The 26,985-nt window shown below is 44.4% G+C and overlaps 1 protein-coding gene across 2 annotated transcripts in view; it reads right to left on the bottom strand.

The window, feature by feature from the left end:
• The window catches only part of LOC143804781 (pecanex-like protein 2), a 1,087,275-nt gene extending 1,061,334 nt beyond the window's left edge, over window positions 1-25,941 (bottom strand). For both annotated transcript variants that reach the window (XM_077283212.1, XM_077283213.1), the window contains exons 1-2: window positions 25,595-25,941; window positions 11,725-11,912 (exon numbers count right to left, since the gene is read on the bottom strand). In XM_077283212.1, coding sequence (XP_077139327.1) covers window positions 11,725-11,912; window positions 25,595-25,747 — 341 coding nt within the window. In that variant the 5' untranslated portion in view covers window positions 25,748-25,941. The remainder of the gene's footprint in view (window positions 1-11,724; window positions 11,913-25,594) is intronic.
• Between the last annotated feature and the right edge of the window lie 1,044 nt (window positions 25,942-26,985).

The raw sequence follows: 26,985 nt of genomic DNA, 5'->3' as shown, positions 1-26,985 counted from the left end.
TGGCTTTGCCCCCACGTGGCTACGATCGCTCTGATTGGCTGTTGAAAGTGCAACAGCCAATCAGAGCAATTTGCAATATTTCACCTATGAAAATGGTGAAATATTGCAATCCAGCCATGGCCGATGCTGCAATAGCATCTGCCATGGCTGGAAATGATGTTCTGCCCCCCCACCGCCCCCGATCTCCTCCCCAGTCCTCCGTTTTTGTCCGGTACCCCCCTCCGTTCCCCTGTCCACTCCCCCGTGCTCCTGTCCGCTCCCCCGGTCCTCCGATCCCCCCCCTGTGCTCCGATCCACCCCCCCACCACCCCCTCATACTTACCGAGCCTCCCGAAGTCGGTCCGTCTTCTCCCTGGGCGCCGCCATCTTCCAAAATGGCGGGCGCATGCGCAGTACGCCCGCCGAATCTGCCGGCCGGCAAATGCGTTCTATGTACATTTTGATCACTGTGGTAAACTTATCACAGTGATCAAAATAAAAAAAATAGTAAATGCCCCCCCCCCCCCCTTCATCACCCCCATAGGTAGGGACAATAATAAAATAAAGAAAATATTTTTTTTTTCCACTAGGGTTAGAACTAGGGTTAGGGTTAGAACTAGGGTTAGGGTTAGAACTAGGGTTAGGGTTAGAACTAGGGTTAGCGTTAGAATTAGGCTATGTGCACACGGTGCGGATTTGGCTGCGGATCCGCAGCGGATTGGCCGCTGCGGATTCATAGCAGTGTTCCATCAGGTTTACAGTACCATGTAAACCTATGGAAAATCAAATCCGCTGTGCCCATGGTGCGGAAAATACCGCGCGGAAATGCTGCGCTGTATTTTCCGCAGCATGTCAATTCTTTGTGCGGATTTTGCATTTTACAGCTGTTCCTCAATAGGAATCCGCAGGTGAAATCCGCATAAAAAACACTGGAAATCCGCGGTAAATCCGCAGGTAAAACGCAGTGCCTTTTACCTGCGGATTTTTCAAAAATGGTGCGGAAAAATCTCACACGAATCCGCAACGTGGGCACATAGCCTTAGGGTTAGGGTTGGAATTAGTGTTAGGGCTGGAATTAGGGCTAGGGTTGGAAATAGGATTAAGAATAGGCTTGTGGTTAGGGTTATGGTTAGGGGTGTGTTGGGGTTAAAGTTGTGGTTAGGGTTGGGGTTAGGGTTGGGATTAGGGTTAGGGTTGTGGTTAGGGGTGTGTTGGGGTTGGGTTGTGATTAGGGTTATGGCTAGAGTTGGGATTAGGGTTAGGGGTGTGTTGGGGTTAGGGTTGGGATTAGGGTTAGGGGTGTGTTGGGGTTAGTGTTGGAGTTAGAATTTAGGGGTTTCCACTGTTTAGGCACATCAGGGGTCTCCAAATGCAACGTGGCGCCACCATTGATTCCAGCCAATCTTGCGTTCAAAAAGTCAAATGGTGCTCCCTCCCTTCCGAGCCCCGACGTGTGCCCAAACAGTGGTTTACCCCCACATATGGGGTACCAGCATACTCAGGACAAACTGGGCAACTATTATTGGGGTCCAATTTCTCCTGTTACCCTTGCGAAAATAAAACATTGCTTGCTAAAACATAATTTTAGAGGAATGAAAAATGATTTTTTATTTTCACGGCTCTGCGTTACAAACTTCTGTGAAGCACTTGGGGGTTCAAAGTGCTCACTATACATCTAGATAAGTTTCTTCGGGGGTCTAATTTCCAAAATGGGGTCACTTGTGGGGGTTTCTACTGTTTAGGCACATCAGGGGCTCTGGAAATTGAATGTGATGCACGCAGACCACTCCATCAAAGCCTGCATTTCAAAACGTCACTACCTCCCTTCCGAGCCCCGACTTGTGCCCAAACAGTGGTTTACCCCCACATATGGGGTATCAGTGTACTCAGGACAAACTGGGCAACTATTATTGGGGTCCAATTTCTCCTGTTACCCTTGCAAAAATAAAACATTGCTTGCTAAAACATAATTTTAGAGGAATGAAAAATGATTTTTTATTTTCACGGCTCTGCGTTACAAACTTCTGTGAAGCACTTGGGGGTTTAAAGTGCTCACTATACATCTAGATAAGTTCCTTGGGGGGTCTAGTTTCCAAAATGGGGTCACTTGTGGGGGTTTCTACTGTTTAGGCACATCAGGGACTCTGGAAATTGAATGTGATGCACGCAGACCACTCCATCAAAGCCTGCATTTCAAAACATCACTACCTCCCTTCTGAGCCCCGACTTGTGCCCAAACAGTGGTTTACCCCCACATATGGGGTATCAGTGTACTCAGGACAAACTGGGCAACTATTATTGGGGTCCAATTTCTTCTGTTACCCTTGGGAAAATAAAAAATTGTGGGCTAAAAAATCATTTTTGAGAAACACCAAGGTTACTTACCGGTAGCCGGTTTTTCCGGAGCCCATGACAGCACACCTGAGAGAGGGATCCGCCCAGTCAGGACAGGAAACCTACTGAAATAAAAGGGCGGTACCTCTCCCTCGCTTCAGTTGGTTTTCAGAGCATGAGAGGCCCTTTTGGTTAGTACATGGTAATCCATCACCACATTATAAATATAACAAAATACACCCAGCTAAAAAGTGCGCACCAAAGGGTGAAAAAGAGAAGGGAGGGAATATACAGGTGCTGTCATGGGCTCCGGAAAAACCGGCTACCGGTAAGTAACCTTGGTGTTTTCCCGTCTCCCATGACAGCACACCTGAGAGATTTTTGGAGAAAGAACCACCTTAGGGAGGGACCACCGCTTGTAGCACCCTTCTACCAAAGGTAAGGTCAGACGAGGAGGATAGATCTAGCCGGTAGTGTCTAAAGAAGGTAGACGGAGAGGACCAGGTAGCGGCTTTACAAATTTGATCTATCGATACCTCTGCTTTTTCAGCCCAGGAAGTAGACACGGCCCTGGTGGAGTGAGCCTTGATGCCATCAGGGATCGGGGCGCCACAGGAAGCATAGGATAATGAAATAGCCTCCCTAATCCACCTAGCAATAGTACCCTTGGATACCCCATATCCTTTCCTACTACCTTGGAAGGCTACGAAAAGGGATTGATCTTTTCTCCACTGATTAGTCAAGGATATGTACTGCACAATAGCCCTCCTCACATCCAGTGTATGAAATTTTGCCTCCCCTGGGTTCCTAGGATTATTACAAAAGGAGGGCAACACAATCTCTTGACTTCTATGAAATTTAAGTACAACTTTTGGAAGGTATGCCGGATCTGGTCTGAGTACTACCCTGTCATCAAAAATTTGCGTGTAAGGAGGGGAGACGGACAGGGCCTGTAAGTCGCTCACCCTATGGGCTGATGTTAACGCAACCAGGAGTACCGTTTTAAGAGTGAGTATCTTTAATGATGATTCCTGCAGGGGTTCAAATGGACTATTGGTTAGAGCATTTAATACCAGATTTAAATCCCACGGGGGAAGTCTCTGAATTTTTATCGGTCTAGACCTACTACAGGATTTAATAAAGCGGGATACCCATCTATTGGAGGCAAGATTGCAATTATATAAAGCACCTAATGCCGACACCTGGACCTTGAGTGTATTGGTTGCCAACCCCAGTTGTAAACCCGCTTGTAAAAATTCTAAGATGGTACCCACAGGAGCCTTGTCCCCCAAAGGTTGCCCCGAAAAATCCAGAAACTTTTTCCACGTTCTACCATAAATTCTAGATGTTACTGGTTTTCTACTTTTTAATAAGGTGGAAACTAACCCCGGCGAAAACCCCCGCCTACTCAGTAATGCCCTCTCAAATTCCAGGCTGCAAGATGGAAGCCCTTCACCTGAGAGTGGCATATTGGGCCCTGGGTTAGTAGGTCCGGAATCTCTGGTAGGATCCACGGATCGGTTATAGACATTTGTCTCAGGAGGGAGAACCAAGGTCTTTTCGGCCAAAATGGAGCAATTAAGATTACTCTCGCTTGTTCCATTCTGATTTTCCTCACTACTGCTGGAATCATTGCTATTGGTGGAAACACATAAGCGAGACTGAAATCCCATTGAATCTGCAGGGCATCTACTGCGAAGGGATTCTCCCTCGGGTCTAGTGAACAGAACCTGTCTACCTTCCTGTTGGTTAGAGTGGCAAACAAATCTATCACAGGTAAGCCCCAGGCCTGCACTATCTTTTGAAAGACCCGGGGATTTAAAGACCACTCCCCTTCCTTAGTGTCTTGCGACTTAGGTAGTCTGCTCTCGAATTCTCGATTCCCCTTATGTGAAGAGCAGAGAGGGATAGCAGGTGGTGCTCTGCTATTTGTAGGAGAACAGACGCTGACTTCATTAGGGAAGGGGACCTCGTCCCCCCTTGGTGGTTGATATATGCCACCACTGCGCGATTGTCCGACATGACCCTGGTATGGTGGCCCTGGATGATGGGAAGGAAGTGTTTCACAGCTCTTTCTACGGCCCATAATTCCCTTAAATTTGACGCCTGTTGTGACTCTATATGGGACCAAGATCCCTGAACTGAGAGAGTCCCTAAATGAGCTCCCCATCCTGTACTGCTTGCGTCTGTGGTGATGACCTGTTCTATCGGAGTTACCCACTGGACCCCAGATGTTAAATGATTTCTTATGGTCCACCATTTTAGGGAATCCGTTACCCCCAATGAAAGACACAGCTTGCCCTCTAAACGCCCTTTTAACAGTTTTTGCGCCGACAGGACCTCCCACTGCAACAATCTTAGATGGAACTGAGCCCATCTTACTGCGGGTATACAGGACGTCAGAGAGCCCAGCAAGGACATTGCTTTTCTCAAAGTCATTACAGGGTGTTGAATTGCTGTTTCCACAAGATTTTGGATTTTGACCAGCTTGTTTTCTGGTAGGAGACAAAGCTGACGCCCGGAGTCCAGAACCAGGCCTAGAAAGGACTGAACCGGCTCCGGCGTCAACCTTGATTTGGCAAGATTTATTTTCCACCCCAGCAATTCTAGTGTCGTCATAACCTCTTCTATTTGTGACAGGCAGTGTGCCGCTGAGTTCCCTATTATCAGGAAGTCGTCCAGATATGGAACTATTACCACGTCCCGTGAGCGGAGGAAGGACATGACCTCTGACATCAGCTTGGTAAAAATTCTTGGCGCTATTGACAGGCCGAACGGGAGGGCAGCGTACTGATAGTGCCTGAGACAACTTTGGACATAAACCGCTACCCTTAGGAATTTTTGAAAATCTTGATGAATTGGGACGTGATAATAGGCGTCTTTTAAATCGATAGCTGCCATGAAGCACTGTGGGAATAAGAGTTTTATCGTTGTATTTACAGACTCCATTTTGAAGGAACAGTTTACCACCGATTGATTGAGGTTTTTTAGATTGACGATAGTTCTTAGTGACCCGTCTGGTTTTTTTATCAAAAAAAGAGGGGAATAAAAACCTTTTCCCTGTTCCCTCCGCGGGACTTCTATCAAAACACGTTTTGAAACCAGCTCTAGTACCTCTGTTTCCAAGGCTAGCTGCTCTTCCGGGGTTTTTCTTTGGGGTGTTGAAATAAAAGTCCGTCGCGGTGGATAAACAAAATCTATTTTTAGGCCGTCTTTGACCACCATCAGAGCCCAATGAGAGGGGGAGATGTTTACCCAGGCTGGGAAAAAAGATGAAAGCCTCCCCCCTACTGGCCTGGCGTCATTGGGAGGGCTTTTTAGTTGAAGTTGAGGGACCTTTAAACATATATCCAGATCCCCTTTTGTCTCTGGAGTCCCAGCCCCTTCTGTCTCCCGGGGGGCGGCCCCTACTAAATTTGCCCCTCCGAAAATAAGGCCTTCTAAAGTCCACTGGAAAGCGAGGAAAACCCTTTTTCCTGTCACCGGCTTTTTCCAGAATGTCCTCCAACTTTTTACCGAAGAGGAAATGGCCATCACATGGTATAGAACAGAGTCTATTTTTTGAGGGCAGGTCTCCCGGGCACCCCTTTAACCAGAGAGCACGCCTAGCTGCATTGGATAAACCTGCAGCTCTGGCCGCCAGCCTTACGGAATCTGCTGATGAGTCTGCTATAAAGGCGGCCGCCCCTTTAGCCATAGTCACATTAGATAAAATTTCGTCTCTTGGAGCTTTAGATGTCAACTGCTCCTCTATTTGCTGTAACCAAACAATAAGGGAACGAGACACACAGGTTCCTGCAATTGCAGGTTTCAGAGCGCCTGCGGTTGCTTCCCAAGTGTGTCTTAAGAAACCGTCCGCCTTTTTATCTAAGGGGTCCCTTAATACCCCAGAGTCCTCTAAGGGAAGGGATAGCTTTTTAGAAGATTTTGCTACTGCGCCTTCAATTTTAGGCACTTTATCCCAAGTCTCTGAATCTTTTTCCTCAAAGGGGTACCGTCTTTTAGAAGCCGAGGGCAGATTACCCGATTTTTCTGGCTTTTTCCATTCTTTTTCAATAAGGGCCTTTATTTTGGAGTTAACGGGAAACGTACGTTTTCTTTTTTCCTCCAACCCTCCGAACATAATGTCCTCCAGGGATTTGGCTGTTTTCTCGTCTTTTAGGCCCATAGAAGCTCTAACGGCTTTAACCAGTTTGTCCATGTTCTCGGTGAGAAAGCATGGACGCCCCCCAATATCACTATCTGAAGAGGAGCCAGAGGACTTAGAGGCGGAGGAGCAGGGAGATAATGGATCCTCCTGATATTCCTCTTCAGAATGAGAGAATGAGAAACCTCCGACGCGGAAACCGGTTCTGGGTCTCTACTACCCTTTTTCTTAAGGGCCGCTTTAACAGAGCCTTCTACTTCAGCTCTAATTATTGCCCTAAGACTAGAGGCAAAGTCAGGGGTTTCTTCCTGGATGGTTTTTTGAATACAATCTATGCAAAGACTTTTCTGCCACTGGACTGCCAACGGAGCTCTACAGAGGGCACATTCCTTATTCCTGGTCTTGGAGCTAGCCTTCCTCGGCGCCTGCCAAGTAAACAGAAAATGTAGCCCATTACCACCAGGGTGACATTCACGTAGATCACTCACCACCCGCTGACCACAAACGGTACCGGAATCTGAGGCGGACTAGGAGCACGCAGAACGATTCTCCTGGGGGTAGAATCCTGAGACGACCGACCAGGGTGTTTGCCACTCCTTGCACTCGAGCGGCTATCTTTTTTGGTACGCTGGTGAGCAGGCGTATCACTTGAAAGGGGCTCACGCTGCTGCTGCTGCTGTAAAGGCTGCTGCTGCTGCTGTAGTTCCATACGATCCTCCATGTCTGGAATAGCAGTATGGAAATGAGCGTTGTTCCAGCGTTATTTCTCCCTTAATAAAGGGTACTCGTGCTCTCCACCTCTTCCGGTGACCGTTGCGCTCTTTTTCCTCCCCCTGGATACCGCCGGGTAGCCTGTGGCGTTACCGGCGTTCTTTGCATGGGCGCCGCCATCTTGGATCCGGCACGCCGGTCTGACGTCACGCGGGCACGCCCACTCCCAGCGTACCTTGCGCGCAACGTCAGCCGCGCACCCGGAAGTGGCCCAGCTGAGGGGGAGAGAGCGGCGTGGCGGTGTGGCGGACAGAGACCGGCCCCAGGAGTCCGGACTGTGCCGGACCGACGCCCGCACGTGCGCAAGAGCCCTATGGGATCTGCGAACGGCGCTACCGCTCCTGAAGGCCGACATACAGGCGCCCTGCCTGTGCTTCCAGTGCCAGGACAGGAGCGGGTAAGTGGATCTTCTATCAACAGAAATGAACCGCCGTTCTTCAGCACAAGGGGTTCCCATCAGGACAGGAAACCCAACTGAAGCGAGGGAGAGGTACCGCCCTTTTATTTCAGTAGGTTTCCTGTCCTGACTGGGCGGATCCTCTCTCAGGTGTGCTGTCATGGGAGACGGGAAAAAGAAAAATTATTTTTTATTTTCATGGCTCTGCGTTATAAACTTCTGTGAAGCACTTGGGGGTTCAAAGTGCTCACCACACATCTAGATTAGTTCCTTGGGAGGTCTAGTTTCCAAAATGGGGTCACTTGTGGGGGAGCTCTAATGTTTAGGCACACAGGGGCTCTCCAAACTCGACATGGTGTCCGCTAATGATTGGAGCTAATCTTCCATTCAAAAAGCCAAATGGCGTGCCTTCCCTTCCGAGCCCTGCCGTGCGCCCAAACAGTGGTTTACCCCCACATATGGGGTATCATAGTACTCAGGACAAACTGGACAACAACATTTGGGATCCAATTTCTCCTGTTACCCTTGGGAAAATAAAAAATTCTGGGCTAAAAATCTTTTTTGAGGAAAGAAAAATTATTTTTTATTTTCACGGCTCTGTGGTATAAACTTCTGTGAAGCACTTGGGGGTTCAAAGTGCTCACCACACATCTAGATAAGTTCCTTGGGGGGTGTAGTTTCCAAAATGGGGTCACTTGTGGGGGAGCTCCAATGTTTAGGCACACAGGGGCTCTCCAAACGCGACATGGTGTCCGCTAACGATTGGAGCTAATTTTCCATTCAAAAAGTCAAATGGCGCTCCTTCCCTTCCGAGCCTTGCCGTGCACCCAAACAGTGGTTTACCCCCACATATGAGGCATCGGCGTACTCAGGAGAAATTGCCCAACAAATTTTAGGATCCATTTTATCCCGTTGCCCATGTGAAAATGAAAGAATTGAGGCTAAAAGAAATTTTGTGTGAAAAAAAGTACTTTTTCATTTTTGCGGATCAATTTGTGAAGCACCTGAGGGTTTAAAGTGCTCACTATGCCTCTAGATAAGTTCCTTGGGGAGTCTAGTTTCCAAAATGGGGTCACTTGTGGAGGAGCTCCAATGTTTAGGCACACAGGGGCTTTCCAAACGCGACATGGTGTCCGCTAACGATGGAGATAATTTTTCATTCAAAAAGTCAAATGGCGCTCCTTCCCTTCCGAGCCTTACCATGTGCCCAAACAGTGGTTTACTCCCACATGTGAGGTATCGGTGTACTCAGGAGAAATTACCCAACAAAATTTAGGATCCATTTTATCCTGTTGCCCATGTGAAAATGAAAAAATTGAAGCTAAAATAATTTTTTTGTGAAAAAAAGTACTTTTTCATTTTTACGGATCAATTTGTGAAGCACCTGGGGGTTTAAAGTGCTCACTATGCTTCTAGATAAGTTCCTTGGGGGGTCTAGTTTCCAAAATGGGGTCACTTGTGGGGGAGCTCCAATGTTTAGGCACACGGGGGCTCTCCAAACGCGACATGGTGTCCGCTAAAGATTGGAGCCAATTTTTCATTCAAAAAGTCAAATGGCGCTCCTTCCTTTCCGAGCCCTATCGTGCGCCCAAACAGTGGTTTACCCCTACATATGAGGTATCAGCGTACTCAGGACAAATTGGACAACAACATCCGTTGTCCAGTTTCTCCTTTTACCCTTGGGAAAATAAAAAAATTGTTGCTAAAAGATAATTTTTGTGACTGAAAAGTTAAATGTTCATTTTTTACTTCCATGTTGCTTCTGCTGCTGTGAAACACCTGAAGGGTTAATAAACTTCTTGAATGTGGTTTTGAGCACCTTGAGGGGTGCAGTTTTTAGAATGGTGTCACATTTGGGTATTTTCAGCCATATAGAACCCTCAAAATGACTTCAAATGTGAGGTGGTCCCTAAAAAAAATGGTTTTGTAAATTTTGTTGTAAAAATTAGAAATCACTGGTCAAATTTTAACCCTTATAACTTCCAAGCAAAAAAAAAAATTGTTTCCAAAATTGTGCTGATGTAAAGTAGACATGTGGGAAATGTTATTTATTAACTATTTTGTGTCACATAACTCTCTGGTTTAACAGAATAAAAACTCAAAATGTGAAAATTGCGAATTTTTCAAAATTTTCGCCAAATTTCCATTTTTTTCACAAATAAACTCAGAAATTATCGACCTAAATTTACCACTAACATGAAGCCCAATATGTCACGAAAAAACAATCTCAGAATTTCTAGGATCCGTTGAAGCGTTCCTGAGTTATTACCTCATAAAGGGACACTGGTCAGAATTGCAAAAAACGGCAAGGTCATTAAGGCCAAAATAGGCTGGGTCATGAAGGGGTTAAACTGTGGTTTTTACGCACACTTTTCACATATAAGTTTGCTCCAACTTCAGCCATTTGTAGTGAACATGGAAAATATTGTAGTCCATTTGAAATGTGCAAGGCGCATGGCAAGGGACGGGGAAGTGGACATAATGCTGATGGTGCATGCAGAGGCAGAGGCCGTGGGCAAGCTGAAATTGGGCCACAATAAACACCCATATCTTCTCACTCAAGCTTCCTGTCCCAATTACTAGGGGACCGCAGCACACCACTACTGAACCCAGAGCCGTGTCAAAAGGTTATTGGTTGGATAGCGGATAATACTTCCAGTCACTTTGCCACCACCACGTCTTAAGACCACACGGTCAAGTCTGAGTAGCCGTGAGTCTGGACCACATATTACTTATATGTGAACATATAATCCCTAGATAAGTTACTATACTCCCCTTCCATTTTCATTTTTTGCACCTTCTTTGATAACTAATATTATTTGATTTTCCTTTTTAAATATTTCAAATAAAGGCTAATTTTTAGAGGTCTATGGTTTTCTGATGTCCCATCAATTCCAGACTTTTTAGACCATAAAAGGACCCCCGGGGGAAGAAAAGTAGCAAAATTGCTCAGGTTTCCTATATACTTACATTGGGCTCGTTGCTCGGGTCGTGTACCCAAGTATTCCAATTTGCTCGACCGAAGCAACGAGTACCCACTTGGCTCGCCCATCACTAATCTCCAGCCCTTGGGCACATGATGATTCTCTTATGGTTCTTGGTGCAATGTCAGGTTCTTCATTTAAATGGAAGGGAAGGGTGGAGGAAGGTCCAAATCCTGGGGGTTCATCCACGGGGGGGGAAACGCGTCGGGCAGAATAGGGAGGATATCCCGGCAGGAGACCAACGGAGCTGTATGATTGCATGATCACCCACAACGCCTCTGGGATGCAGATGAGTAGAAGCATTTACTATAGTATTGAACTATGGGGTGGTTTCTGTATGGTCTTTTAACTAACTCTTAATTCTTAACAAAGAACAATACTAGCGCATGGCCGTGCGGTCATGTGAACCTTAAATAGCTGCAGCACGTACAGGACCTTCCTGAAGGAGCCAATGACCTCGGCTGCAGTATCAGATCATGTGACCCTCGATCTCCACTGAGAGATCTTACTCTGGGCATGCTCAGAACGAGCAAAGCAGGACTTAGACCCAGAAGCGTCTGCTCGCCGCTGCCCAGCACCGACTTCAATGGCAGAAGCAGGAAAGGTAGCAGTAACTCTTAGCACAGAGTCAAACTGAGCGAGACGCTGGGACCGACGTCTCCGCTGAGCAGGCTCCACTGCGGCAGGAGAAGAATGGGAGACCGCAGCAGAGATGGACCGAGATTCCCCCTGTGCAGAGGAGGGAACTCGACCCCTAACACATGATTCCATAATTTTTTCCTCAGAATTGAGTGATTCCATAATTTTTCCCCTATGATTGGTTCAAAAAAGCATCCATTACTGACTACCACATTTTTTGTTCTTGATTTCTTTTAGTGTTTCTTAAAGCCAGAAAGTTGCCATTTGAAATTACTTTAGTTTTAGCCATGTCTGTGATCTGCTTTTTTTCTACAAAATTAAACAACTGAATGAACATCCTCCAAGGCCGGTGATTCCATAATTTTTGCCAGGGGTTGTAGAAGCAGACCATTGGAGGAAAAAAAATCTGCACACCAAATGGTTATAAGTAATTGTACACATTAACAGATTATTATAAGATCATATTTCCTTACCGTGGGACAGGGTGGCAATTTGTGATGTTAATTTCTTGTTTTGGTTGTCCTTTATTTTTTTTCTGATGATTCACAATGCCTTTATCAAACATAAGGTGTAGTCTAAAACTTAGAAATTTAATAACTGCAAAGAGGATGGTGGTAGATACACAGTAAAGGCATATCGTAAATTTTGTAGAAGGTAAGCCCTGTGGAAATAGTAAGTAAGAAGTCTGTTACTGATTTTTATTATACTTTTCACAAAATTAAATAAACGTTAAAGTTTCACTATAGATAAATCACTAGATTATGACAATGGTATCACACATCCATGTTTCATGATCTCCTGACCTGACTATACCTAGGAAGCAGCCAAGTTGTCAGGAGACTTGCTTTCCCATCTTGTGCTAGGTTTACAACAACTAACGTTAAATTCTATTATTCTGCTACGTACTAGGAACAGATACTGAAATTAGTGATAGACCTGTCACATGATACACGCCATGAGTACTAGAACAGTACGGGGCAGTAAATTCTGTTATTATGCTATATACTAGGAACAGATAAAGGAATTCATAATAGATCTGTCACATGATACAATCCATCAGTGCTTGGTGGACCACCTTGAATTATGATGGGGTCAAATGATGGTGTTTCACTCCCTCGCTTTTTTCAAGGTCACTGAAGTGTGGAAGGAAACCGGAGTGTCCAGAGGAAACCCACGCAAACATGGGGAGAACATACAAACTCCTTGCAGATGTTGTCCTTGGTTGGATTTGAACCCAGGACCCCAGAACTAAAAGGCTGTAGTGCTAACCACTAAGCCTCAATTATATATATATATATATATATATATATATATATATATATATATATATATATATATATATATATATATCGGCATCTCCAGACTCTGTCATGTCTTTCATATGTGCTCAATGTGAAGCTGCTCTCATCCATGAAGAGCACGGGGCGCCAATGTCGAATCTGCCAGTCTTGGTGTTCTCTGGCAAATGCGCACGGTGTTCAGCTGTACGCACAAAACCCACTTGTGGATGTCAGGCCCTCATACCACCCTCATGGAGTCTGTTTCTGACATTTTGAGCAGAGACATGGATATTAGTGGCCTGCTGGAGGTAATTTTGCAGGGCTCTGGCACTGTTCCTCCTGTTCATCATTGCACAAAAGAGGAAAAAGCGGTCCTGCTACTGGGTTGCTGGCCTCCTACGGTCCCCTCCATGTCTCCTGGTGTACTGGCCTGTCTCCTGGTATCTGATCCATGTTCTGGACACTGTGGGTACAGACACAGCTACCTTTTTTGCCACGGCTCACATTGATGTGCCATCCTGGATAAGCTGTACTACCTGAGCAACTTCTGTGGGTTGTGGACACCGCCTCATGCTACTGTACAGCACATCTAGGGGTGAGAGCAATGACAAAATGCAAAAGTGACCAAAACAACAGACAAAAAGAATGAGAGCAGAGAAATGATCTGTGGTCACCCCCTTCAGAACCACTTCTTTATAAGGGTTGTCTTGCTAATTTCATTTAATTTCTACATGTTGTATGTTCCATTTGCACAACAGCAGGAGCAATTGGTGTTGCTAAATAACTGGACAGGTTTATTTCAAAGAAGTTGTAAGAGAATGGTCAGCCCGAATATACTTAACAGACATGTTGTGGCTAGCAGCCATCTTGTTCAAAGTTAGAAACCAACTGATTCTGCCTCTAAAAAGCTAATAAGATGTAATTCTGAGAGCCCTAGACAGATTGGAGACACAAGATGAGATCATAGCCATTAGCAGGTATAGTGGGCATACACACAGGTTAGTTGGATAAGCTGAAGCAATGAGAAAGTAAAATAAATTATAACATATGGTAATAAATAAGTGATTAATGACAGTGGCTAAGAGGAACATGTAGATTTAAGAGTTCTAATGAAGTTTGGGGAAAAAGCCTTGATGTCATTACATTTAACTATTGTATGCTTTGTTCTTGAATATGTTTTTCTCCTCAGTATGAGGTTATCATGTATATGCCCTTTTGCAGCAATGTGCTTTCTTTGTCTCTTTGTCTGTATCATATATAAAAAGTTTTGATGACTTTTGATGTGCTGATCTGCTGCAAATATCCGAATAAACTTCTGTCTCAGCTTCATAAGAGGATTGTCTACATATTTTTCCCAGCTCTTCCAGCTGTCAGTAAGGACTTTTCTTACAAAGGGTGATTGACTTGGAATTACATTGTGTTGTTTAATTGTTCCCTTTATATTTTGGGCAGTGTATATATAGAGTGTCTGCTATGTCGGAGAATAGAACATTGCAAGACATGACTGACTGGCACATGACAGCAAGTGTGCAAAAGGGGAAAATGGGGATGTGTCTTACAATCTGAATGTAGCTAACTGTGGGGGTGGCTATGGTGATGTAGGGTCCCAGGATGCAGGGATGCTGTTGCTGGAAGCTGGCTGTAACAGGAGTGGTGCGATACTGCGGACCCCGGGCTGGAAGGGGTGCTCAGTGATGCCAGGCTGCGGCAGGCTCCGGGCTTTTGGAAAATGGCAGGAGTCCCCGCACTTTCCATCCTTTTCACTGCGATAGACTTCAGAAAAATGGCAGCCGAAGCTGGAGAATGTGCAGATTGAGATCTCAGGATAGATGTTAAGCTACCATAAGATAACCATAAGATGCACCACCATTTTATTGAAAATATATTTATCCTATTTTCCTCCCCAAAATTTTGGGTGCATCTTATGGTCTGGTGCATCTTATAATTAGTGATGAGGGAATTTGTTTGGAAAACGATCGCCAAACAAAAATATGGCACGAATACAGCACATTCGGATTCGGGATTAGAAACATGAGCAAAATGTTATAAAATCGGGAAAAATCGAAAATATTCTTCGGTAAAAAGGGCGGGAAAATATTTGCACTGACACAGAAGTATTTTCAGCACTTTTGCTATGATAATGGTGGTGTATCATGAGCGCGGGGCATGTGTTTTTGATGAGGGGAGGGGGATTGCAGAGCTCAGAGGCGTGGCATGCTTGTAATCAGTAATTTTTTTCCCCTAACTTTATGTCTGCACATTGCAGCTAACCAAACAGGGCATGGGAAACATCCACAATGTCCTGACACAATGGCTTGTGTCATTGGCTGCTGAAATCACAAGTCCCTCTCCATATAAAGAGCACACATCTTGTTTTAGTGCCATTTTGACACTGTAACAGTGCAGACAGGCTGCTCCTGATGAAGGCAGTGTTAGCAGCTAGATTATTGCTAGCAGTTGTTTCATACTCAGATAGTTTAGCTAAGTAGTGTCCTGTTTTGGCAATGAAATCGACCTTCCAGCTATTTTTTTTCTTTTTTTTGCCATTACTGAGGTCCACAGACAGACAGCAGGGCACATGTCTTACAAGTGTGTTGTACACGGCTTCTATTGTGCTCCATGCATGAGTATAGCATTCTAAATAATATTTTTTCACTAGCTAAATATGAAACAGCATGCCATATCCCACTTTGTCATTTAGTGCTGTGGTGACATTGATTTTTTCTGTTGCTAAATGTGATACATCTTGTAATTTTGAGGCGATGATATGAAGCTGTCTGCAGGCCAAACGCACATTTAAAAACAATATATAATTTTTTCTCTTGCAAAACAGCCTGCTGTCTCCCACGTTGTCATTTTGTTGGGTTGAAATTAAGCTGTCTGTCTGCAGACCTCACACACATAACAAAAAAAAATTATTTTGCTAAACATGATACAGCCCGCCATATCTCACGTAAAAATAATATATGTGAATCTAATGAAAATGTCCCTGTGGGTGGAGATAAGGGGAGGGGGAAAAATAATAAATTACTGATAGGGGTTTGTTATAAGTTCCCAAAAATAATGGAAGCAACAGAGAATATCCTCTGAAGCTGCAACTCAAGGAGAAGTCATTATAATGGGGTACTTCAACTACCCTGAAATATATTGGGGAACAGAAACCTGCAGTTCCAGTAAAGGTAATCGTTTTTTGACAACTATGAGAGACAATTACCTTTCACAACTGGTTCAGGATCCAACAAGAAGGGAGGCACTGCTAGACCTAATATTAACCAACAGGCCAGACCGCATATCAAATATAAGGGTTGGGGGTCACTTGGGGAATAGATGCTACTCTTTTCCCTGAGGAAGCCGCCATATTTGCGGCGATACGCGTGGGTTCGCACCCCACATCCCTCCACCTCTCTGCCATTGCATTTTTTTCCCCTTTATCGGTACCTGCCATGCCTTTTGTTGGGATCCATAGGGTGTATGTATACCTCTACTTAGGCACAGACCATCATTCTGCTTAAATCTGATCTTTTGGTGGCCTGCCGGCATTTCTATCTCTTTGGTACATTCTGCAGGCTAAGTGGTACTGTGATACTAGGGGATTTTGCTTGTGCACATATTTAATATATCTTCAGTCATGTGTTTAGATTTTTATATTGATTATTTATATTCTTTGATTTAATAATCATTAAGCGTCTCTGGTCATAACATTCCAATCTAAGCTATTGCACTTTATATTCATTCATTTGGAGAGGGTAGGGATGTGGTTTGTCATTTTCCCCATATTAGGAGATGACTTTTGTGTAGTGTTGTGCTGCATTTTGCACTTTTAAATGTTTTTAATTCAGTTGTCTGTGTGAATTGTCATTTGCTGTGCTATTTATCAATAAAAACCTTATTTTTAAAAAATTTAGTTGTGGTGCTCCCACTTGTATGGACATGATCTTCTTTTCTTTTTGGTCATTATCCAGTGTTCTCTTGTCCATGGTGAGCCCCAACATTTTTCATATTTAGTGGTGCCCTCCCCTTTCCTGAAACTATATGTAGTAGCGGGGTTACAAGGACACTAAACTTCAGAAGGGCAAATTTCCAACTGATGACAGATGATCTTGGTGCAATTAACTGGGACGATATCCTGAGACATAAAAATACACAAAGAAAATGGGAGACCTTTATTAGCATCCTGAATAGGACCTGTGCCCGTCACCTGAATTTGGCAGGACCAGTTTTGGGTCATATGGGCGGGGTTTTCGGGTGTTTGATTCACCCTTTCCTTACCCGCTGGCTGCATGCTGGCCGCAATATTGGATTGAAGTTCATTCTCTTTCCTCCGGAGTACACGCCTGCGCAAGGCAATATTGCTGTATGTGTAAAATATATATACAGTTGGTACAGAAAGTATTCAGACCCCTTTAAATATTTCACTCTTTGTTTCATTACAGCCATTTGGTAAATTCAAAAAAGTTCATTTTTTTTCTCATTAATGTAGAATCTGCACCCCATCTTGACTGACATAAAACAAATGTAGAAATTTTTGCAAATTTTTAGAAAAAGAAAAACTGAAATATCACATGGTCATAAGTATTCAGACCCTTTGCTTAGTATTGAGTAGAAGCACATTTTTGAGCTAGTACAGCCATGAGTCTTCTTGGGAATGATGCAACAGGTTTTTCACACCTGGATTTGGGGATCCTCTGCCATTTTTTCTTGCAGATCCTCTCCAGTTCCATCAGGTTGGATGGTGAATGTTGGTGGATAGCCATTTTCAGGTCTCTCCAGAAATGCTCAATTGGGTTTAGGTCAGGGCTCTGGCTGGGCCAGTCAAGAATGGTCACAGAGTTGTTCTGAAGCCACTCCTTTGTTATTTTAGCTGTGTGCTTGGGGTCACTGTCTTGTTGGAAGGTGAAACTTCAGCCAAGGCTGAGGTCCAGAGAACTCTGGAAGAGGTTTTCATCCAGGATATCTCTGTACGTGGTCACATTAATGTTTCCTTCAATGATAATCAGTTGTCCTGTCCCTGCAGCTGAAAAACACCCCCTTAAAAATAGTCTGGGTGAAATGGTGGATGAGGATGAGGAAAAAGCCAATCTGCTAAATGACTTTTTTTCATCAGTATTTACAAAAGAAAATCCCATGGCAGCCAATATGACTAGTGATAAAAATTCCCCATTAAATGTCACCTGCTTAACCCAGCAGGAAGTACAGCGGCGTCTAAAAATCACTAAAATTGACAAATCTCCGGGCCCGGATGGGATACACCCCCGAGTACTGCAGGAACTAAGTACAGTCATTGATAGACCATTATTTTTAATCTTTAAAGAGTCCATAATAACAGGGTCTGTACCACAGGACTGGCGTATAGCAAATGTGGTGCCAATATTCAAAAAAGGGGCAAAATCTGAACTCGGTAATTATAGGCCAGTAAGTTTAACCTCTACTGTGGGTAAAATCCTGGAGGGCATTCTAAGGGATGCTATACTGGAGTATCTGAAGAGGAATAACCTCATGACCCAGTATCAGCACGGGTTTACTAGGGACCGCTCATGTCAGACTAATTTGATCAGCTTCTATGAAGAGGTAAGTTCCGGACTGGACCAAGGGAACCCAGTGGACGTAGTGTATATGGACTTTTCCAAAGCTTTTGATACGGTGCCACACAAAAGGTTGATACATAAAATGAGAGTAATGGGGATAGGGGAAAATATGTGTAAGTGGGTTGAGAGCTGGCTCAGGGATAGGAAACAAAGGGTGGTTATTAATGGAGCACACTCGGACTGGGTCGCGGTTAGCAGTGGGGTACCACAGGGGTCAGTATTGGGCCCTCTTCTTTTTAACATATTTATTAATGACCTTGTAGGGGGCATTCAGAGTAGAATTTCAATATTTGCAGATAACACTAAACTCTGTAGGGTAATCAATACAGGGGAGGACAATTTTATATTACAGGATGATTTATGTAAACTAGAAGCTTGGGCTGATAAATGGCAAATGAGCTTTAATGGGGATAAATGTAAGGTCATGCACTTGGGTAGAAGTAATAAGATGTATAACTATGTGCTTAATTCTAAAACTCTGGGCAAAACCATCAATGAAAAAGACCTGGGTGTATGGGTGGATGACAGACTCATATTCAGTGGCCAGTGTCAGGCAGCTGCTACAAAGGCAAATAAAATAATGGGATGTATTAAAAGAGGCATAGATGCTCATGAGGAGAACATAATTTTACCTCTATACAAGTCACTAGTTCGACCACACTTAGAATACTGTGCACAGTTCTGGTCTCCGGTGTATAAGAAAGACATAGCTGAACTAGAGCGGGTGCAGAGAAGAGCGACCAAGGTTATTAGAGGACTGGGGGGTCTGCAATACCAAGATAGGTTATTACACTTGGGGCTATTTAGTTTGGAAAAACGAAGACTAAGGGGTGATCTTATTTTAATGTATAAATATATGAGGGGACAGTACAAAGACCTTTCTGATGATCTTTTTGATCATAGACCTGAGACAGGGACAAGGGGGCATCCTCTACGTCTGGAGGAAAGAAGGTTTAAGCATAATAACAGACGCGGATTCTTTACTGTAAGAGCAGTGAGACTATGGAACTCTCTGCCGTATGATGTTGTAATGAGTGATTCATTAATTAAATTTAAGAGGGGACTGGATACCTTTCTGGAAAAGTATAATATTACAGGGTATATACACTAGATTCCTTGATAAGACGTTGATCCAGGGAACTAGTCTGATTGCCGTATGTGGAGTCGGGAAGGAATTTTTTTCCCCATGGTGGAGTTACTCTTTGCCACATGGGTTTTTTTTGCCTTCCTCTGGATCAACATGTTAGGGCATGTTAGGTTAGGCTATGGGTTGAACTAGATGGACTTAAAGTCTTCCTTCAACCTCAATAACTATAACATGATGCTGCCACCACCATGTTTCCCTGTTGTGATTGCATTGGGCAGGTGTTGAGCAGAGCCTAGTTTTCTCCACACATACCGCTTAGAATTATCACCAAAAAGGTCTATCTTCGTCTCATCAGACCAGAGAATCTAATTTCTCATAGTCTGGGAGACCGTCATGTGTTTTTTAGCAAACTATGTGTGCTTTCATATGTCTTGCACTAAGGAAAGGCTTCTATCAGGCCACTCTGCCATAAAAGCCTGACTGGTGGAGGGCTGCAGTGATAGTTGACTTTGTGGAATTTTCTCCCATCTCCCTACTGCATCTCTGGAGCTGAGCCACAGTGATCTTGAGGTTCTTCTTTACCTCTCTCACCAAGGCTCTTCTCCCACGATTGCTCAGTTTGGCGGGGCAGCCAGGTCTATGAAGACTTCTGGTGGTCCTAAACTTCTTCCATTTAATGATTATGGAGGCCACTGTCCTCTTAGGAACCTTGAGTACTGCAGAAATTCTGATGTAATGTTGGCCAGATCTGTGCCTTGCCACAATTCTGTCTCTGAGCTCCTTGGCCAGTTCCTTTGACCTCATGATTCTCATTTGGTCTGACATGCAGTGTGAGCTGTGAGGTCTTCTATAGACAGGTGTGTGCCTTTCAAAATCAAGTCCTATCAGTTTAATTAAACAAAGCTGGACTCCAATGTAGGAGTAGAACCATCTCAAGGAGGATCATAAGGAAATGGACAGCATGTGACTTAAACATGAATGTCTGAGCAAAGAGTCTGAATACTTATGACCATGTGATATTTCATTTTTTCTATTTTATTAAATTTGCAAAAATGTCTACATTTCTGTCTTTTTTCAGTCAAGATGGGGTGCAGAGTGTATATTAATGTGAAAAAAATTACCTTTTTTGAATTTACCAAATGGCTGCAATGAAACAAAGAGTGAAAAATTTAAAGGGGTCTGAATACTTTCCGTACCTACTGTAACACTTCCTCCATTGCTTCTGGCTCCTCCACATCCTCTAGGGCTTCCAACCCTAACTTTAGCCCCAACCCTAACTGCAGCCTTAACCCTAGTCACATGCTGACTAGGCATGTGTGGCCTCACTCAATGAAAATGAACTGATTGAGGCCGGGCACGTCTAGTCGGAATGTGGTCAGAAGTATACAAATCGCATGCTTGTGCTGACATGACTGTCCACCGTCCAGGGAGAATCCTAAAAGTGTGCAGTGCATTCGTTGTGAGAAGTCAGAAGCCTGCGATGCCAGGATTCAGCTCTGCAGGTTCCAGTAGTCGTCACATGGACACTTCACTCATATGTGACTTTCATACTTCTGGTCCTGTGACAACGAGCTACTCTTCCCGCTTCTCTCAGTTTTTCTAAATACGGCCCTGTGCTCACTAAATAAGAAATCAATGAAAAATCTACAGTAATTCCATCTGGATAGTCTGTGACTAGTGATGAGCGAATACATTCGGCACTTTTCGCTACTCGGACGAATAGTACAGTATTCAGGCTATTCGTTACTTGGCGAGTAGTTAGGTATTCGCTTCGGTATATTTGAGTGAACCGCCTAACATGTTTGGCGCTTTATTTGCAGCCAATGAACATGCTGGTCTGGCTAGCCAATCATAGTAATGCCAGCGCCATCTTTGGTGTGGGATTACTATGACTGGCTGGCCTTACGTCATAAGGAATATTTAAAGACTGACGATGCACATTGCAGCCGGAAACAGTGTAGGGAGAGCATAGAGTGAGTGTAGGGAGAGTGATAGGAATTTATAATGAGCGATTATATATCGTTCCCAAAAGCCCTTTTAAGAGCTGAATATTGTGAAGAGATTAGATTACTTGTTTGTTTGGTGGGGATTTCAGTAGTAGTGAGAGACTTAATAGGAAGGAGGAAGAGTGGGTGAAAGGCAGGGTCATCTGTGTGGGTGTTCTGATCACTGCAAGTACATGCTGCAGATCTCTGCTATTTTACACTGTGTTGTTTAATAGGTAGTTGTCACGGGGCAGAAATAGGAAGACAGAAGATGAGGAATCTGGGTCTCTGAACTGCCCCTCGGGCTAGGGGAAGCCCTGTCTTTCCTTAACTTGGGGGTACCCTTGAAGGTAGGGAGGCCAAAGTCACCGACCTGTCCCTGTCTCCTGTTTAACCCTGAACTAAACCCCCAACCCCCACCCCAGGAGGTGAACAGTGTAAACAGCACCACAAAGCAAATAAACAATATGAGAGTGAGTTGAACACGATACCAAAAGGTGAATGCACAAACTACAAAGTAACAAAAACTCAGAACTTAGCTTGTGAATGCCGCTGCAGACTCCACAACACAGATAGTACAGCAACTGAGCTCCAAACACCAGACTTGGCTGACACCAGGGAGCTGCTACTGCAAGTTTGGTCTCCTGAAAGGACCTATATAACCAACAGTCAGCTGATGCACCAGGTGACCTTATAAAGGATGGTGAGAGTGGTCAAAAACATCAGCTGACCCAGCAGCAATGCAATAACACCAGCGGCCACCGGGGGGAGAAAACTGCATTAACCCCCAATGACCAGAAAGGAAAAAAGGTTTAAATCAGAGGGAAACCAGATCTGCCACCGATCCAAACATGGATCGTGACAGTAGTATTAGGAACAGACTGTGGGATTAGGGTGAAATAGGGAGGGTTTCATCCACTACCAGACTATACAAATCAGCTATTTGTATAGGGAGATAAATATTAGGTAGTAACAGCATATACAAAACAATATTTTGGAAACTACATAATATTCCTGTATAGCAACCTATTTTTTTAACACATAATAATAATCGTCAGTGCCAGCATATAGTAACATCCAGTCTTTAATCTAATTGCTAAATAATATTCCTCATCTATTGCTTAAATATTTCATATTTGTCTAGCAGTTGTGTGACTGGCACAAAACCTCTTGAGCTATGGAAACATCACTATTTCCCATTAATTTCCCTGAGTCTGCTGTTGGTGTGCCTCACAAAGGTGATTTAAAAAAAATCTTCCCCCAAAAAAATTTGTTTAATAAATAGCGTATCTTTATCTAGCAATTGTGCGACTGGTGCAATCTGGGTAGAGATAATCTTACAGAACAATTTAGCAGGGGCAATAATCTTCATTACTCCACATTTGGAGTGTGTCAGCAAAAAATGCTGCACAATCAAGATCAGCATGTGGGCCATGCATGAAACTTGTTTACCAGCTTGCCGAGCGTTAAAGCTGCTACCAAGTTACACCCATTATCACACACAACCACACCTGGTTGGAGGTTCAGCTGGGAGAGCTGCTGATTGGTCTGTTCTTTTATCACCTTCAACAGCTCGGCTGCGATATGAGCTTTATGACCTAAACAAATGAGCTTCAGCAGAGTGTGCTGCACCTTAGCCAAGGCAGTGCTCCAGACCTCCCAGCTGGGGGGTGATGGGGAAGCTACATTTGGTGAGGAGGAGGAGAGACTGGAACTGTAATGTGAGGAGACTGAAACCCTGATGGAAGTTGGGATCTCTATTCTTGGTTTGGGTAAGATGTATGATGTCCCAGCCTCTGACTCTGTCCTAAACTCCACCAGGTTCAGCCAGTGTACCATAAGGGAAATGTAGCATCCATATCCACAAGAACTTGTCAACGTGTCTGTGGTAAAGTAGACCTTCCCTGTGACTGCGCTGGCCACAGCACAGCTGATATTGTGTAACACGTGCTTTCTTATGTAACTCGTTGACGGCACACCGTGAAAAGTAGTGTCAGATGGGATTCTAGTACGATGGTGCTGTCACCGCCAAGAGGTCGCAGAAAGACTCAGTTCCCACAAGTGGAAACGGCAACATTTCAAGGGTTACCAATCTGCCAATGTGGGTGTTATAATTGTTGCCTGTGGTGGGTTAAATGTCTGGGGCAGGGATAAGTGAATGCTGCGCTGGGACAATGAACTGGACGTGGTTGCTGAATGTTGTCTGTGCAACTGCTGGTTGTGTGCAGGAGGTATCAGCGCCTTCTTCATGGACAACAGATTTGGAAGGCCGTAACACAGAGGAAGGGGCAGTGGTTTCACCATCAGCCAAAGATTTTGTACCCAGGTGTTCCCGCCCACCTAATGGGGTGCTTTGCTGCCTTGTGCTTTTGCTTGCTGGTGGTGCTCAGGATGGCAGTGTTCTTATCTTGGTTTGGGAGATGGTGCAAATTACAGCTGTTTTGTCTGAAGGAATTTCAGAAAAAACTGCCATACCGGGGAACAACACACCCTTGGCCTGTTATCTAGCCGAGTGCGGGGGACTCTGTGGAATAGTTGACCAAGTTCTCCCTCTGGTCAAACCACTACCTCTTCTTGCCTGTTTTTGTGCTACGGATCCATCCCTGTCTGCACTGCTGTGCTCGCTATGCATGCCACCATGCCAGGTTGGATCAGTGGCCTCATCATTGACCACGTCATCTTCCAATTTCTCAATCTGATCCTCCTTCTGAGTTGCAATTTTAGGCTGACCTCATAGCAACTCTGCATCATGATTATTCTTCACCTCTTCAGACATGAATTGATCTTCCCTAATGTGGCTTTCTCCTGGTTGTGTGTGCTCAAATGTTTGGACATCACTGCACTCCACCTCCTCATGACCCTCTGTAATGGTGCACATTGAGAAGCCTGATAAATTACAAGGGAACGTAAACAGTTCCTCATAGTGTCCAGCACTGGGGTCATATGTCTCCTGGGACTTGATGGTGGGAGGAAGGAGGACCAGGTTGAGGATTCAGAGGCCCAGTCTCTTGGCTTCTGAGACTGGACCGTGTAGAAGACTTTTTGGTGTTGCTTGTCAACACACTGTAGCCTTTGTCTGCCTTCCAACCCACAACATCCTGGCAATTGTCTGGGTTTATCAGTGGTGTACCATGCTGACCATATTTTGACAGGAAGCTAGAAAGAGATCCAGTCACCTTCTGATCTGTAACATGGCCTTGGTGGGCACCACCACATCCATGTCCCTTAACTTCACCCTTTCTCATAGTGAATGCTTTATGCTTATTTTTGACTAGTACCCTCACCGAGGTGTTATGTACAAATTCAATATATCTAGCAATGGGTGGTAATTTTTTTTTTTTTAAATATCAGCTTTATTACACATGGCAACAGCAGTCACGAAAATTAGAGATAAATGGTCACGTTTGCATATCTCTGCAGGCTTTGCGCCAGTTGCACAACTGCTAGTTAAAGATATTCTATTTATTAAACCAATAGAAAATGCGTAGGCTTGTGCAGATTGGTCATTGACACTCCTGTCTCTTTCCCTTGAGGAGGCTGCTTCCAAGTAAAATGAGGCTTATACATGTTCCTGACATGGGTTTCAGGCCTGACTGACCAAAATACAGGCCCTCGTTTGCAAACACTGTATTCATAATTTAATTCTAATTAGTGTTGAGCGAGTATACTCATTACTCGAGATTTCCCGAGCACGCTCGGCTGGTCTCCGAGTATTTTGGTGTGCTCGGAGATTTAGTTTTTGTCAATGCAGCTGAATGATTTGTGGCTGCTAAATACCTTGAATACATGTGGGGATTGACTGTTTGTTAGGCAAAGCTGTCTTTTTTTTTTATTTTGCTTTATATACATGTTACTATGAAGGAAATAATGTTTCTTAGTATTTTTCCCTTTAATAAAAAAAATTGGTTTGGTAGGTCTTTTTAAAAATCCGTAACACCGGCACAATAGCCCAACAACATTATTCCCAGATATCATATGTAAGTCAGAAAGGCGTGCAGACATCTTCTCCATGCTGTTCCCATTTAGTTTTAGCTCTTTCCCATCCATTTCAGCATTTGTCCCATGCCTCCCAGACCTGTTTATTGGGTCCAGCAGAAAAATATTTGGCTTTCCTATTGACTTGCATTGGATTTGTTATTTGGTACGAACACACCGATATTAGAAATTATTTGTGCCGATTTTCCCGAATCCGAATATTTCACTATTTGCTCATCACTATCTGTGAACTGATACTATGCTACAGATATTACATGGTACAGAAGGTGGGAAATAAAAACAAGCTGCGGAAGATTGTAGCTACAGCTGAATACATACAAGCAAGTTCTAGATTAAGAAACACACAATTGTCATTGTGTAGGTCATAAAAAAATAGGTCACAATTGTAAGAGGTGTTATTTAACACTTACCAAGTGCATTGCAAGTGGTAACAGGAGCAGGAATATCCACAGATAAAAGTGGCAGATGTTATTAAACTGGCTGTCATGAGGGTCATGGTACCATCCTCCTGTCAATGCTGCCCAGACCCCTTGTCTGAATATCTGCAAGATGTGTGATCCCATCACCACTGCAAACAGCTCACCAAAAGCAGCTGGTGAATGATTTCAGAATGAATGAGATGCTGCAGGGGATTCACAGTGCGCAGTCCCAGGACAGCATGCTTCCTTCCAGCTTGTATTTCAGGCAGCAGCTTCCCGAAGCTGCAGCTGATTGCAGATGAAGCATATTCCAGGCGGTGCTGCTGCAATTGTACTGCAGTTACAGGACTGCACTTTTCAGTACTACCACTAGATGGGTGTCATGGTTATTTCAGCTTGAGTAAAGCAAGTGTCCCATGGTGGACAGGGTTCACATGAGCAGCTACGTCCTAGAGACGCCCAGGGCCGGACTGGGACTAAAATTCAGCCCTGGCATTTGAAGTCACACAGGCCCACTTGTCACATGGTGACTGTATAATATCTTTGTACACTTGTAGGCTACAAGAAGTGAGGGGAGTGTAACACGACTATATAACATATAATTACAGCTGTATCCAGCATTACAGCTCAGCCCCCATAGAATGTAATACAGCACAGCCCCCATAGAATGTAATACAGCCAGTCCCCATAGACTATAATACAGCACAGCCCCATAGAATGTAATGCTGCACAGCCCCCATAGAATGTAATGCAGCACAGCCCCCATAGAATGTAATGCAGCACAGCCCCCATAGAATGTAATGCAGCACAGCCCCCATAGAATGTAATACAGCCAGCCCCCATAGTATGTAATGCAGCCAGCCCCCATAGAATGTAATACAGCCAGCCCCCATAGAATGTAATGCAGCCAGCCCCCATAGAATGTAATGCAGCCAGCCCCCATAGAATGTAATGCAGCACAGCCCCCATAGAATGTAATGCAGCACAGCCCCCATAGAATGTAATGCAGCACAGCCCCCATAGAATGTAATGCAGCCAGCCCCCATAGAATGTAATACAGCCAGCCCCCATAGACTATAATACAGCACAGCCCCATAGAATGTAATGCTGCACAGCCCCCATAGAATGTAATACAGCACAGCCCCCATAGAATGTAATACAGCCAGCCCCCATAGACTATAATACAGCACAGCCCCATAGAATGTAATGCTGCACAGCCCCCATAGAATGTAATGCAGCACAGCCCCCATAGAATGTAATGCAGCACAGCCCCATAGAATGTAATACAGCCAGCCCCCATAGAATGTAATACAGCCAGCCCCCATAGAATGTAATGCAGCACAGCCCCCATAGAATGTAATGCAGCACAGCCCCCATAGAAT

Source organism: Ranitomeya variabilis, chromosome 2, assembly GCF_051348905.1.
Source record: "Ranitomeya variabilis isolate aRanVar5 chromosome 2, aRanVar5.hap1, whole genome shotgun sequence".
NCBI classification, from domain to species: Eukaryota; Metazoa; Chordata; class Amphibia; order Anura; family Dendrobatidae; genus Ranitomeya; species Ranitomeya variabilis.
This window is presented reverse-complemented; position numbering and strand designations above follow the sequence as displayed.